The sequence below is a fragment of the Tachypleus tridentatus genome, chromosome 1 (genome assembly GCF_004210375.1).
Source record: "Tachypleus tridentatus isolate NWPU-2018 chromosome 1, ASM421037v1, whole genome shotgun sequence".
Classification (NCBI taxonomy): Eukaryota; Metazoa; Arthropoda; class Merostomata; order Xiphosura; family Limulidae; genus Tachypleus; species Tachypleus tridentatus.
The window spans coordinates 81,689,819-81,702,227 of NC_134825.1; the positions used below are offsets into that span (position 1 = coordinate 81,689,819).

Sequence of the window (12,409 nt, forward strand, 5' to 3'; positions counted from 1 at the left end):
CTTCTCACAGTGTTTGTTTTGAGTCATTTTTCTGTGATTTGAAGAATTATGAGAGGTTTACCATAGTCATGAGCTGGAGTAATCGAGGGTTTGGTCATAATATTACTCCAAACAAAACTTGTTTTCAGTATTTTGAGACAAATTATGCATTTGTCAATAGTGCTTATAAGAGGATTGTCCAAAGGAAACGTTTCTCTTGTTCTTCCAGGGAATTAAAGTGATCTAAATATGAATTTTCAGGAATTTCCTTTTTTCTTTTCTCTTTCTCTCTCTCTCACACACGCGTGCACGTGTGCGTGTTATGAAAATTGTGTGTTAACAATGAAATATTCTTCTTTTGGTAAATAAAACATTTTTTTCTTGATGATTTTAAGGAAGAAAAATTAGTGGTACAGACTCCAAGTGGTGGTCAAATTACAGAAGGCTCTTTAGCAAAGGGGTCCAGTGTTACTGCTTTCCACATAGGTACAGGTATAGGTCTTTGTTTAATTTGAGTAATGCTTATGGATCAAGTGTACTTTAAAGTTTTTATTTTCCTATAGTTAAGTTTAACAGCTATTAGTAAACAATACACTTTGTTATTCAACATTGTGAAAGAATAAATGTGTATAACTGTCTTGATCTTAGACATTTTAATAAGACATTTCCATTAAGATCATATCATATATATTTAAATTGACCTTTTTTGTTTACATGTTGATTAGCTACTATGATTTCTTAATGACATTGTTTCCAGATAAATTTTTTTTCCATGGATTTAATTTGCCATAGGAGGTTTTCAGTAAAATCCTGATGGAAACAATTTGATTTACAGCGAAAAAATCTCTTGTAGGTTCAATTTCACTGAATTGTTAATATTAATGACGTTGTAATCATATCAGTTGAAAGTATGCACTGTTTGTGTCTGTTAAATCCGTGCTACCACAAAAGACAATAGTTGATTTACATGTGAACCAGTTGGACTGTTTGGGTCAGTCATAAAAGGTGAGTTACAAGTGCTCAGGAACTTCTGCACATATCATCAGACATCAGATAGGTCAGTTTTTATAAAATAACACCATTGTAACATGGAAAAGATTAATTGCAGAGGTGTTTTAAATGATTGTTGATTGTGTTACAATGTAAATATAACTGTGAATATGAGCCACTCACCATTCTCGGTAACAGATAGTAAAGACACTAATATGGTCCATAAAATATATATTACAGTGAAATGCAAGTAGGATTGAGGACATTTAACATTAAATATGGATGGTCACTGTAGTAGTAGTAGAAGAGAGAATCAAAGACCATATCTTGTTTATAGGTAACAAATTTAAATTACATTTGTCTTTTTTAAATACAGTTTTACTACATACATGTGAAGGTCGTGCCTCATGTATAGTTTTGGAATATTAATAAATTCTAATTGAATTCCTGCTCAAAAAATGTATGTTGCATGTTATACATGGAGAATGGTGCCACTTATGACAGAAGGCAATATAAATAAAGTGAATACATACACACTTTGAGAAGATTTTTTATAAGCATTAAAGAGCTCTTAATGAAATCTTCATTGGATTCCAAAATATGTTAGGTTGCATTAAAAGAGAACCTAAAAACCCACCCTTTTGTGTTTTGTACCACAATGCAAAGGCTCACATTTTTTTTGTCAAGGCTTATGTGTTCATGCCATATGGCTTAGTTGTAAGATATATTTTTAAATAACATAATACATGTCATGGGTTATAATTTGGGTGAGGGAGGACTTGATTGTTATGAATGATGTGTATATAGTATATAATAAAGAAGAATGTGGAGGACAATTCCTGTTCTCATAAAGATTATACAATCTTCTTTCACTATTTCTACATTTTGAATGTTTGAAGTTGCTTTGCTAAAACTCAGACATGACCTTTTGGGAAGCACTGTTAATGCAACCATGAAAGGAACGAATGAGGTTAAGGAGAGTGAGGTAATTAAAAAATAAAAACGAAAAACCTTAACATAAAAATATTGCCTCTTGCAGGGGTGCTTAATACCATGGAAAGTTAATTTAACATTGGAAAGTTTCTTTTTGTGAAGGTGACAAAATCTTGAAATCAATGCAAGAAGAATGGCTAAAAGAGTGACATAGTGTTAATTGTGAAAAGAGTGGCTAAAGAAAGAGTGACATAGTGTTAATTGTGAGAAGAGTGGCTAAAGAAAGAGTGACATAGTGTTAATTGTGAGAAGAGTGGCTAAAGAAAGAGTGGCATAGTGTTAATTGTGAGAAGAGTGGCTAAAGAAAGAGTGGCATAGTGTTAATTGTGAGAAGAGTGGCTAAAGAAAGAGTGGCATAGTGTTAATTGTGAGAAGAGTGGCTAAAAGAAAAGAGTGGCATAGTGTTAATTGTGAGAAAAGAGTGACTAAAGAAAAGAGTGGCATAGTGTTAATTGTGAGAAGAGTGGCTAAAGAAAGAGTGGCATAGTGTTAATTGTGAGAAGAGTGGCTAAAGAAAGAGTGGCATAGTGTTAATTGTGAGAAGAGTGGCTAAAGAAAAGAGTGGCATAGTGTTATTTGTGAGAAGAGTGGCTAAAGAAAAGAGTATAGTGTTAATTGTGAGAAGAGTGGCTAAAGAAAAGAGTAGCATAGTGTTAATTGTGAGAAAGAGTGGCTAAAAGAAAAGAGTGGCATAGTGTTAATTGTGAGAAAAGATAAAGCTAAAGAAAAGAGTGGCATAGTGTTAATTGTGAGAAGAGTGGCTAAAAGAAAAGATAAGCATAGTGTTAATTGTGAGAAAGAGTAAGCTAAAGAAAAGAGTGGCATAGTGTTATTTATGAGAAAGAGTTAGCTGAAGAAAAGAGTAGCATAGTGTTATTTATGAGAGAGAGTGGCTGAAGAAAAGAGTGTAGCATAGATTAATTGTGAGAAAAGTGGCTGAAGAAAGAGAATTAGCATTAATGATTAATGTGAGAATCCTGTGAGAAATTGGCATTAATGTTAATTGTGAGAAGAGTGGCTGAAGAAAAGAGTGGCATTGTGTTAATTGTGAGAAGAGTGGCTGAAAAAAGAATTAAGCATAGTGTTAATTAGAGAAAAGTGGCTGAAGAAAAGAGTGCATAGTGTTAATTGTGAGAAGATTAGCTGAAGAAAAGATTAGCATAGTGTTATTTGTGAGAGAAAATTAAGCTGAAGAAAAAGAGTGGCATAGTGTTATTTGTGAGAAGAATTAAGCTGAAATAAAATTGTAGTGTATAGTGTTATTTGTGAGAGAAATGTAAGCTGAAGAAAAAGAAGCATAGTGTTATTTTATGAGAAAAGAGAAGCTGAAGAAAGAGTGTATAGTGTTATTGTGAGAAGATTAGCTGAAAAAAAAGTGGCATAGTGTTATTTAATGAGAAAATTAGCTGAAAAAAAAAGAGTGGCATAGTGTTAATTAATGAGAAGAGTGGCTGAAAAAAAAGAGCTTATAGTGTTAATTGTGAAGAAGTGGCTGAAGAAAGAGTGGCATAGTGTTAATTAATGAGAAGAAAATTGGCTGAAGAAAAGAGTGGCATAGATGTTAATTAGTGAAGAAAAAAGCTGAAGAAAAGAATTAGCATTAATGTTAATTAATGAGAAGAGTGGCTGAAAGAAGAGTGGCATTGTGTTAATTGTGAGAAAAGTGGCTGAAGAAAGAGTGCATAGTGTTATTTTGTGAGAAGATGGCTGAAGAAAAGATTGGCATAGTGTTATTTGTGAGAAGATTGAATGAAAAAAAGAGAAGCATAGTGTTATTTGTGAGAAAAGAGTGGCTGAAGAATTGAATAGCATGTTATTTTAGTGAGAAGAGTGGCTGAAGAAAAGAGTTAAAGCATAGTGTTATTTATTGAGAAGAGTGGCTGAAGAAAAGAGTAAGCATAGTGTTATTTAATGAGAAGAGTGGCTGAAGAAAAGTGCATAGTGTTATTTAATGAGAAAAGTGGCTGAAGAAAGAGTGTATAGTGTTAATTGTGAGAAAGATTAAGCTGAAGAAAAAATAAGCATAGTGTTAATTGTGAGAAGAATTAGCTGAAGAAAAGATAGCATAGTGTTAATTGTGAGAAATTGGCTGAAGAAAAGAGTGCATAGTGTTAATTGTGAGAAAGAGTGGCTGAAGAAAAGAGTGGCATTAATGTTAATTGTGAGAAGAGTGGCTGAAGAAAAGAGTGGCATTGTGTTAATTGTGAGAAGAGTGGCTGAAGAAAAAATTAGCATAGTGTTATTTGTGAGAAGAGTGGCTGAAGAAAGAGTGGCATAGTGTTATTTGTGAGAAGAGTGGCTGAAGAAAGAGTGGCATAGTGTTATTTGTGAGAAGAGTGGCTGAAGAAAGAGTGGCATAGTGTTATTTGTGAGAAGAGTGGCTGAAGAAAGAGTGGCATAGTGTTATTTGTGAGAAGAGTGGCTGAAGAAAGAGTGGCATAGTGTTAATTGTGAGAAGAGTGGCTAAAGACAAAGTGACATTGTGTTAATTGTGAGAAGAGTGGCTAAAAAGTATTAATTGAGTTTTTCTTCTTTCAGCTGGAACACTAATATTTAACAGTTCTTGGTTTATGAGATCAAAATATCTAAATAAAGCATCAGCAAATACTTGAATACAAAAACAAGATTTATGAAACCAATAACCCATTGTAAATACTTAACTAAAGTATTGAATGAGAAATTTGTTATTTAGTAAAACTGTACAGGTATATGTATTAGTAAATATTATGATTATAGAAGGAAAACGTTTAACATTTTAATTTTCATTATAAAGACTGTAAATAACTAGTATTAAAGTATTGTAATACTGAACTTTAAATTTTGCAGGTTCAGAACACAAAGAAACTTTGATATTACTGAGTCAAGTAAGCAAATTGTTTTTGTAATAATTTTATCTGCATTTTTAGGAAGACTGCTTTCTCACTCTTTCAGTAAATTAAGTAAAAAAGCATTGTAAGTTTTTTGTTTTTTTAATTCTAGAAACACTTTAACACTGGATTATACTGTATGATCTGTCCAAATGTTCTGTTGATACTGTTAAGAAAACTGGAGCTTTCTTTTAGGTAGATCATTCACACTAGTCAGATATATATGTAAAATTATGAATATGAATTTTCTTGTTTGTTCTTAATAATTTTGAAAGTGATCAAACACTTGCCATTTTCTTATTTTTTGTTGCTCCTTGTTTTATAGGAAGAGTTCTCAGAACATCACTCATGTGTAACTCATTGTAAATTCAACAGCTCTGGATCTATGGTTGCAAGTTCAGATATGGATGGAGTTATAAAGTGAGAGTTTAATACACTGTTTTCTTTGTTACATAAAAAAACAAATAATGAAGACCACAAAAATAGTGCTTGAATTTTTTTTTTGCTTTTTCCACTGCATTTGAAACTACATTTGAAGGGATTCAGCAGTATTGTTAAGAATCAAAGTTTTATTAATCCACTCAGAGAATTATTGTTTAAAGTAAATAGAAATACACCTTTTAAAAATTTTTTATCTCATGAAAAATTAATGAAATATAATGAGCAAAAGAACTAGATTGATAATGTAGTTTTTTGATAGAAATGCAAGTTTAAAGAATTGGTTGCATAATTGCCCATTGTAATCCTTTCTTTAGTGAGGGGTTTATGGTTTTGAAGGTTTTAGTCAACCCTTTCACTGTGGGTTTGGATGAATCAGCCAAGTTTGTGACATAAACATGACGTTTATAGTTTTCTTACTCTAACTTATAATATGTTTTGTGTATATTCATGGAATTTCATGAGCTGTTAGTAATCAATAAGATTCATTTGTAAACAAAAAAATCAGAATTTTAAATGGAGCATTTTTTACTAAACATTTTTCCATGAATATATGAATGTGAAGTGATTTTATTGTTAAGATTAAAAATACTTTCTTAAGCTGGAAGATCTAAGATTTCATTTGTGTAATCTCTAAAACCTTCTAAATGAATTTCTAATTTTTTAAAAGTAAAATGTTATATTTTGTCTGTTATTCTCTTTATTCTAAAACAGGGGTTCCCAACCTTTTTGCACTCGCGACATGAAAATGTAATTGATGAAATAAAATTAATGTTATCCGAAGCTACTTCTAACAAGGCTATGCGACCCCCCCAGGGGGGGTCGCGACCCACCGGTTGGGAACCCCTGTTCTAAAATCTATATAAGAGGTTGGTCAGTCTGATTGACTTTGTGACCACCAACCTCAATTTGAAATAAATCTGAATTAACTTTACTTTCTTTCTAGAATGACTTCAAATTGCAACATGAAACTATGTTTGTTAATCCTATATAGTTTAAAGCTCATAATAGTATACATCTGTTTATAAGTAACTTTGTCTGTTTAACCATGTCTGCCACACAAGTTGTATATCACTTGTTAAAATTGTGTTACTCTATCAAATTACATAATGCACAGGTAATTCTTGAGTTGCTCATGAGCATACCCTCTGAAACTTTTATTTTTGTTCTTTATTTTACCAAATCTAACATTTTTTAACCTAGAGTGTTTCTAATTTTTAAAGTTTAATTACTTTTGTAATAATAAATAAAGCATATACATGAAAACCAGAAATGAAGTACTTATGTGGTTTTATTTTTAACTTTTTTGCTGTCAAATGCTGATGAAACTTAACCCTAATATCTTTTTAGTAATGGTACTGCTACATTAAGTGTTTTTTTATTTAATTAAATAATGAACCAAAAAACCCAGAATAATTTAAAAATGCAAAGAATGTCCAGTAACTATTATAAATTTTGTCTTTGTAATTGTGACAAAAAATGTGAAAAATTCAACTAATCTTGTTAATGTGTTTTGTATAGGAATACAGTTTTAACTGGAATAAAAATAGACAATTCTCTGCATAAAAAGAACAATGCAATGTAATATATTATATGATTAAAATCTTGGCTCTCTATTGGTTATAAATATTGTAGTATTAAACATCGGGGAGAACTGTTGGCTGTTTTTGGAACTGAAGATGTAATAGGTGGCAAGAGAGGCTAATCTTCTAGTTTATGGTGCTGTAACTAAATAATAATAAAGGTTGCAAAAGCTATGCTTTGTCTAAACAATGACAATATAATATTGAGTAATTTATGTAAATTTTATGTCTCTTGGGGTTGTGGTAAACAAGTTTTGAAGAGGGGATACCTAGAGAGCAAATTCCACATTTTCATGTTAAGCAAAATTGAGGATTTGTTTTTAATATTGGCTTATAAAACTAAAAAAAAATTATGACTTGTATACAGTTAATATTTAGATTATTAGCTGTGTTTTGATTCCAAGTTTATTTGTATACAATGAAAATAAAGTAGTTTAATTAAATTTTGAATGTAACTCACTAAGATCTTATTACATGCTCAGAAAAAGATGCTGATAGCAAAATTGTTAATTGGACTCAATGTTCCTTAGTATGTTGTTTTCAACATGTTTGTAAGGAGTGCTTTTTATCCATTGATGATTTATACTTAACTTTTTCAGAGTCTGGACGGCTAGTCCTTCACCAAAAACATTTGCAACTGTTATTTCAAAATCAAGTGTGCTTGCATTAGAATGGGCAACTAAAAGAGAGAGGCTAGTAAGTAGTTAATGTAAATGCTTCATGAAAAGTTGTTAAAAGTCTTTATTTTTCATGTTTGGTAAAATGGATCAAAATTTGCTTTGTATAATCATTGTAACTTTGATATATGCTTATTGTGTATCTAGCGTCTTGCTAAAATTTTTATGCTGTATCATACTAACTGTTGCTATTGTTAAATGGATGCTCATTTGATTAGTAAACTTTTTGCTAGTCATGTTAAAATAACTAATTTTCTGCTTTTTAATACTGCTTATATTTGTTTTGAGTTTTGTATATGTAACATGATATTTTGCACCTTGTATGTTGTAAGTCATGATTATGAGATGAAATTGTTTAATAGTTACTGCATGGAAATAAATCAGGATCTTTGAAGATTTACGATACCAAGGAAAGAAGAACAGTTTGTGATATTAGTGCAGATAGTGCTGGCTGCTTAAAAGAGCAGAGGTAATCATTGAGACTTTGATTTCAAGTTTTAATTCATTAATATACTATACAAAGTTAAGAAAAGTCAGTTTGAGGTTCTTTCATGCTATTGATAAAAGATTGTGGCTTAGAAATAACGTAACTATTTGGAACAACATGGGATCTATTTGTTCATCTCTACACTTTAAACTAAATTTAAAAAGAACAAAAAGTCAGCCATTCTCGTTTATATATTTATTGAGCTTTTTCTTAAACTCAGTTAATTTTACTGCCTCTCCAACATCTGAAGGAAACTTATTCCAAAGGCCAACCACCATGTTTGGAAAATAAAACTATCTTACCTTAAAATGACTCCTACCTTGTCAAAATTCTTATTTATGTCCCCTAGTTCTATTATTCTCACTGTTAAACATGAAAAAAGATGATGCATCAACACTGTTAATTTTATTTACAATCTCAGTCAGATCATCCCTAACTCTTCAAGATAAAACAATTTGAGAGATTTCAGCTTCTCCACATACGACAAACCCCTTCATTCCAGGTACCATTCTAGTAACTAACCCTTCTCTGAACCTTTTTCCATAATTCAGTGGCTTTTCTAAGGTAAGGAGCCCAAGAATAAGCACAGTATTCCAAATGTGGCCTAACCAGTGACCCATATAATAAAATTATAACATTTATGTAACTACTTAGAAATAAAACATTTTATATTTTTATATTATTATAAGAAATCTAATGTTGTGGACTTGTGTATTTTGCACTATTTTTTTATTTTGAAGCCAATAAAAACAATTTTACAGTAGCATAAATTTAAAAAAAAGTTAAATTTTTAGTATGTTTTTGAAATTTAGAAATTTTTAGTGCAACATAGTACACAACAGATTAAATAAAGGCAAAACCATTAGACATAACATTTCGCACGATATGGAAACTTGTGTAGAGATAGAAACAATGTGATGAAATCTCAGATTGATGTTTTAATGTTTTATTGCTAGAAAGAGGGGTTTGTAAATAACCTCTGGCAAAATTCCATCCTGATTTTGTTTTTTAAAAGCTTTTTCCTTTTAATACTATATTTCATTTCAGTTAGGATATTGTAGTGTGATATGGAAATAAATTTGTTTTCTAGAATAAGACCAAGTTAAGAAATGTGAGGTTTAGATCATATTTTACTTGATCATATCAGGGTTTGTTTTACAATGTACGGAATAATTAAAGTTTATCTTTGATTTAAATTAGAACTTCTTATTGCTGGATTTCTCATCTCTGAGTTAGTAGGATGACAGTATTTGTGTTCTAATGAAGCTAGTACCTGTAATATTCCTTAATATAGAAATGGTATAAAAAGTTGTGCATTTTGATCTGTGAAGGTGTAAGTAATTCGTAGTCATTAATGAAACTTTAATAGATTTTACTAATGTGTTTTTTATAGGATTATGAGCATTACATGTAGTCCAACTGAAGCAAGTTTTGTTTGTTCCACTTGCCCCCCTCCTCCTCGTTATACCTCAAGGTCTGAAGTACCGTCAAGTCCCTTACAAGGAAAGTTGTTGTTGTGGGACATGAGAACAATGCAGTTAGAAGTTAGTAAACAATGGCTGAATGTTTGTTTAATAACTACTGATCAAAAGTAACTGTATTTTAAGCCAGTTGTGTTTAACAAATTGATTGATTAGAAGGATTTAACATCATAAACCAATGTATGAGAAAACTAACACCTGCATTTGTTAGGGTGTATTGAATTGTCAGTTAGTTTCTCTCACTGTTAACAAAATTTTCAGATATAATCTGAATAATGTCCTATGAAATTAAACAAGCTTTAATTTGTTCTAATTCTTTACAAACACAACAATGTAAAATAACTCCCATAAGTGTAGACTTTTCTTGTTAGATATGTTAAGAATTATTTTAATCATGATAACCAGTAATGTATGAGACACTAACTAGAATGTAAAGTGAAGAGGGTTATTTCTTATAAAACACTTTAAAACACTAGTTGTTGGCTTGCTTCTAAGATATTCAGTTTACCAATACATATAAAACTTGAATACACTCACATTCATAGCTCTGTGGTTAGTATGCTGTGCTGTGAGGTTGTGGGCTCATTGTTCATAGAAGTTTATTTAAAAAACAATTGCTCTTGATGTTGAGGCTGTAGGTGCATTATAAGAGTAATGTCAAGATACTACAATTCAATCAGACAAGAGTAGCCTGAGAATTGGTTGTGGGGATTTTAACTAATTGATTTTCCTCCAGTCTATCAGCCTAAAATTATGATTGGCTAGTGAAGATAGTAATTGAGCAGCTTTGCACAAATAGCAGAAAACAAACTTTATTCATATGGTGGTACCATTGGTAATCTATATATGTAATAGCTAACTGTCTTTAACACTGTGCATTTTCTTAACAGTTAATTATTGAAAAATTACATATCAAAATCCTTCTCTTCAAGAATACATTACAAGAAAATTGTTCATTTTTGTATTCCTAAAATTTCATATTTGTATCAGCATCAGTCTGTCAGCCTTTGTATATATTGAACAGTCAGTCTGAGATATAAACCAACTTATAAACAAAATTGTTTTTTTTTTTTGTGAGGGAATTTCATGAAAAGAACAGTACTTCCTCCATCAATTGACTGGAAAAAAATATTTCAAAGATAGAAGCATGAACAGAAAAAAATGATGACGTGAATAACTTCTGGCAAAATTACAGTCCTGATTTTGTTTTTTAAAGGCTTTTTCTATTAATATATACTTTATTTGAATTAAGGTATTGTAGTATGATATGAAAATACATTTCTAGGACATTTCAGAACAATAATGTTGGAATATATGTTTGTTGTTTGGTTTACATAAACTTGTTTTCTCATGTTGGCTTTAAATACATACTGGATTTTATTATAGCAAATGGAAGAAATTGATTTGAATTAAATATCTCCCCTTTGACACTTTTTTTTAGAAATGATGACTGTCAAAAAGTACTCACTTTGTTAGCAGTCTTTTTTTTTTTGCATTTAGTTAAATGAGAAGGAATGGTGATATCCAGTGGAAAAAGTTTCTGTGGCTGTTTGACAAACTTGAGTACTCTATTGTATGGATGCACCCATCGTATCGAAACCCAAACATTTTTTTCTGATACTGAATAACAATCAATCTCCTTTGCTTGAAAAAAAAACGCCCAAAAAATGCATTTTTTTCTAATTGAAATGACAAAGATGGTTGTATACTGCCCATTAGACAATCATAATGCATATATGCTCTGATCTGAAGGATTGGGTGGACTTCATATTTTTCATCTATTTATTATTATTTCCAGGAAACTTGCTATTAAATTATCTCAATGGGCACATGCTAATGTTTTATATAGAGTTGTCCAAAATTATCTTTCCTGTTTTAAAATTCAGTAATTAATGAACTAAGGTAATACAATCACATGGTTTTCAACATGTTCTAGCCAAACTCAAACAGCTTTTATTGACATGTCAATAGACTTCTAGTGTGCACTATTAGTGGCTCTCAGCATGTCTAACTGATACACAATTGTGGTCCATGTTTGATGCAACATGAATCATCCTGGTCTTTAGTATAGGTGTCTAAAGTATAGGTGCGTGATACACAATGTCCTTAACATACTCTCAAAGAAAGAAGTTTGGTGGAGTGATATCTTTTGAATTGAACCACCCTGACCAGTCCTTTTTCAATGAAGTGGAGCACTATCCTGTTGAAAAATTATCTGTGGTTGCATTTACTCCAGTTGTGTAACCACAGATTGTTCCTACATGTCAAGGTACATGTTCCCAGTGACAGTAGTCTCGGTGATAAAGAAAGGACAATAATTCTGCACCACATACTCACTTTTGTGGTATTATTCATGATTTCAGTGGCATCATGGAGATTTTCCAAACTGAAACATTAGAATTATGACAAATCACTTTACCCAAGCCTTTTCACTAAACAGTACACAAGCTAGAAATGTGTTGGCTTCATCTATGTAGTCAAGGAGGTTTACCACAAATGTCTTTCATTTTGGTTTTTCTTTGTTGCAGTGACTGTACCAACTGAAATTTGTAGGCATGCATATAGTCATTTGTGAATGACATGGAGCAGAGACATTTTTGGCATGTTAATAAGTTCTTGTGAAGCATGCCAAAGCAATTTTCATGGACTATGCTGCCATGATCTGCATACATGTCTGATATGTTCATCAATGACAGAGGACTTTCCAGCTCCTGGATGTTGTAACACTGGCTGTCTCCAAGAATTTATTCATCTTCCCATAGATAGTTGCTTTCAATGGTGATTCTTTCCTGTACTGGTGTCTATAAATATGGTGCACCACAGTCACTGACTTGGTCTCTGCAAGCCAAATAATACATTGAGCCTTTTCTTGCATGGTTACCATGTTGTGGGATAACAGTACTTACTAGATTGA

At 31.3% G+C, this 12,409-nt stretch overlaps 1 protein-coding gene across 2 annotated transcripts in view; it reads left to right on the forward strand.

The window, feature by feature from the left end:
- The window catches only part of LOC143253504 (WD repeat-containing protein 91), a 50,560-nt gene that overhangs the window by 19,886 nt on the left and 18,265 nt on the right, over positions 1–12,409 (forward strand). Inside the window, exons 8-13 of one of the 2 annotated variants that reach the window (XM_076507520.1) lie at positions 375–465; positions 4,789–4,826; positions 5,155–5,249; positions 7,450–7,546; positions 7,890–7,996; positions 9,408–9,558. In XM_076507520.1, coding sequence (XP_076363635.1) covers positions 375–465; positions 4,789–4,826; positions 5,155–5,249; positions 7,450–7,546; positions 7,890–7,996; positions 9,408–9,558 — 579 coding nt within the window. Of the gene's footprint in view, positions 1–374; positions 472–4,788; positions 4,827–5,154; positions 5,250–7,449; positions 7,547–7,889; positions 7,997–9,407; positions 9,559–12,409 lie in introns of both variants that reach the window. The other variant, XM_076507513.1, reaches the window with a different exon arrangement.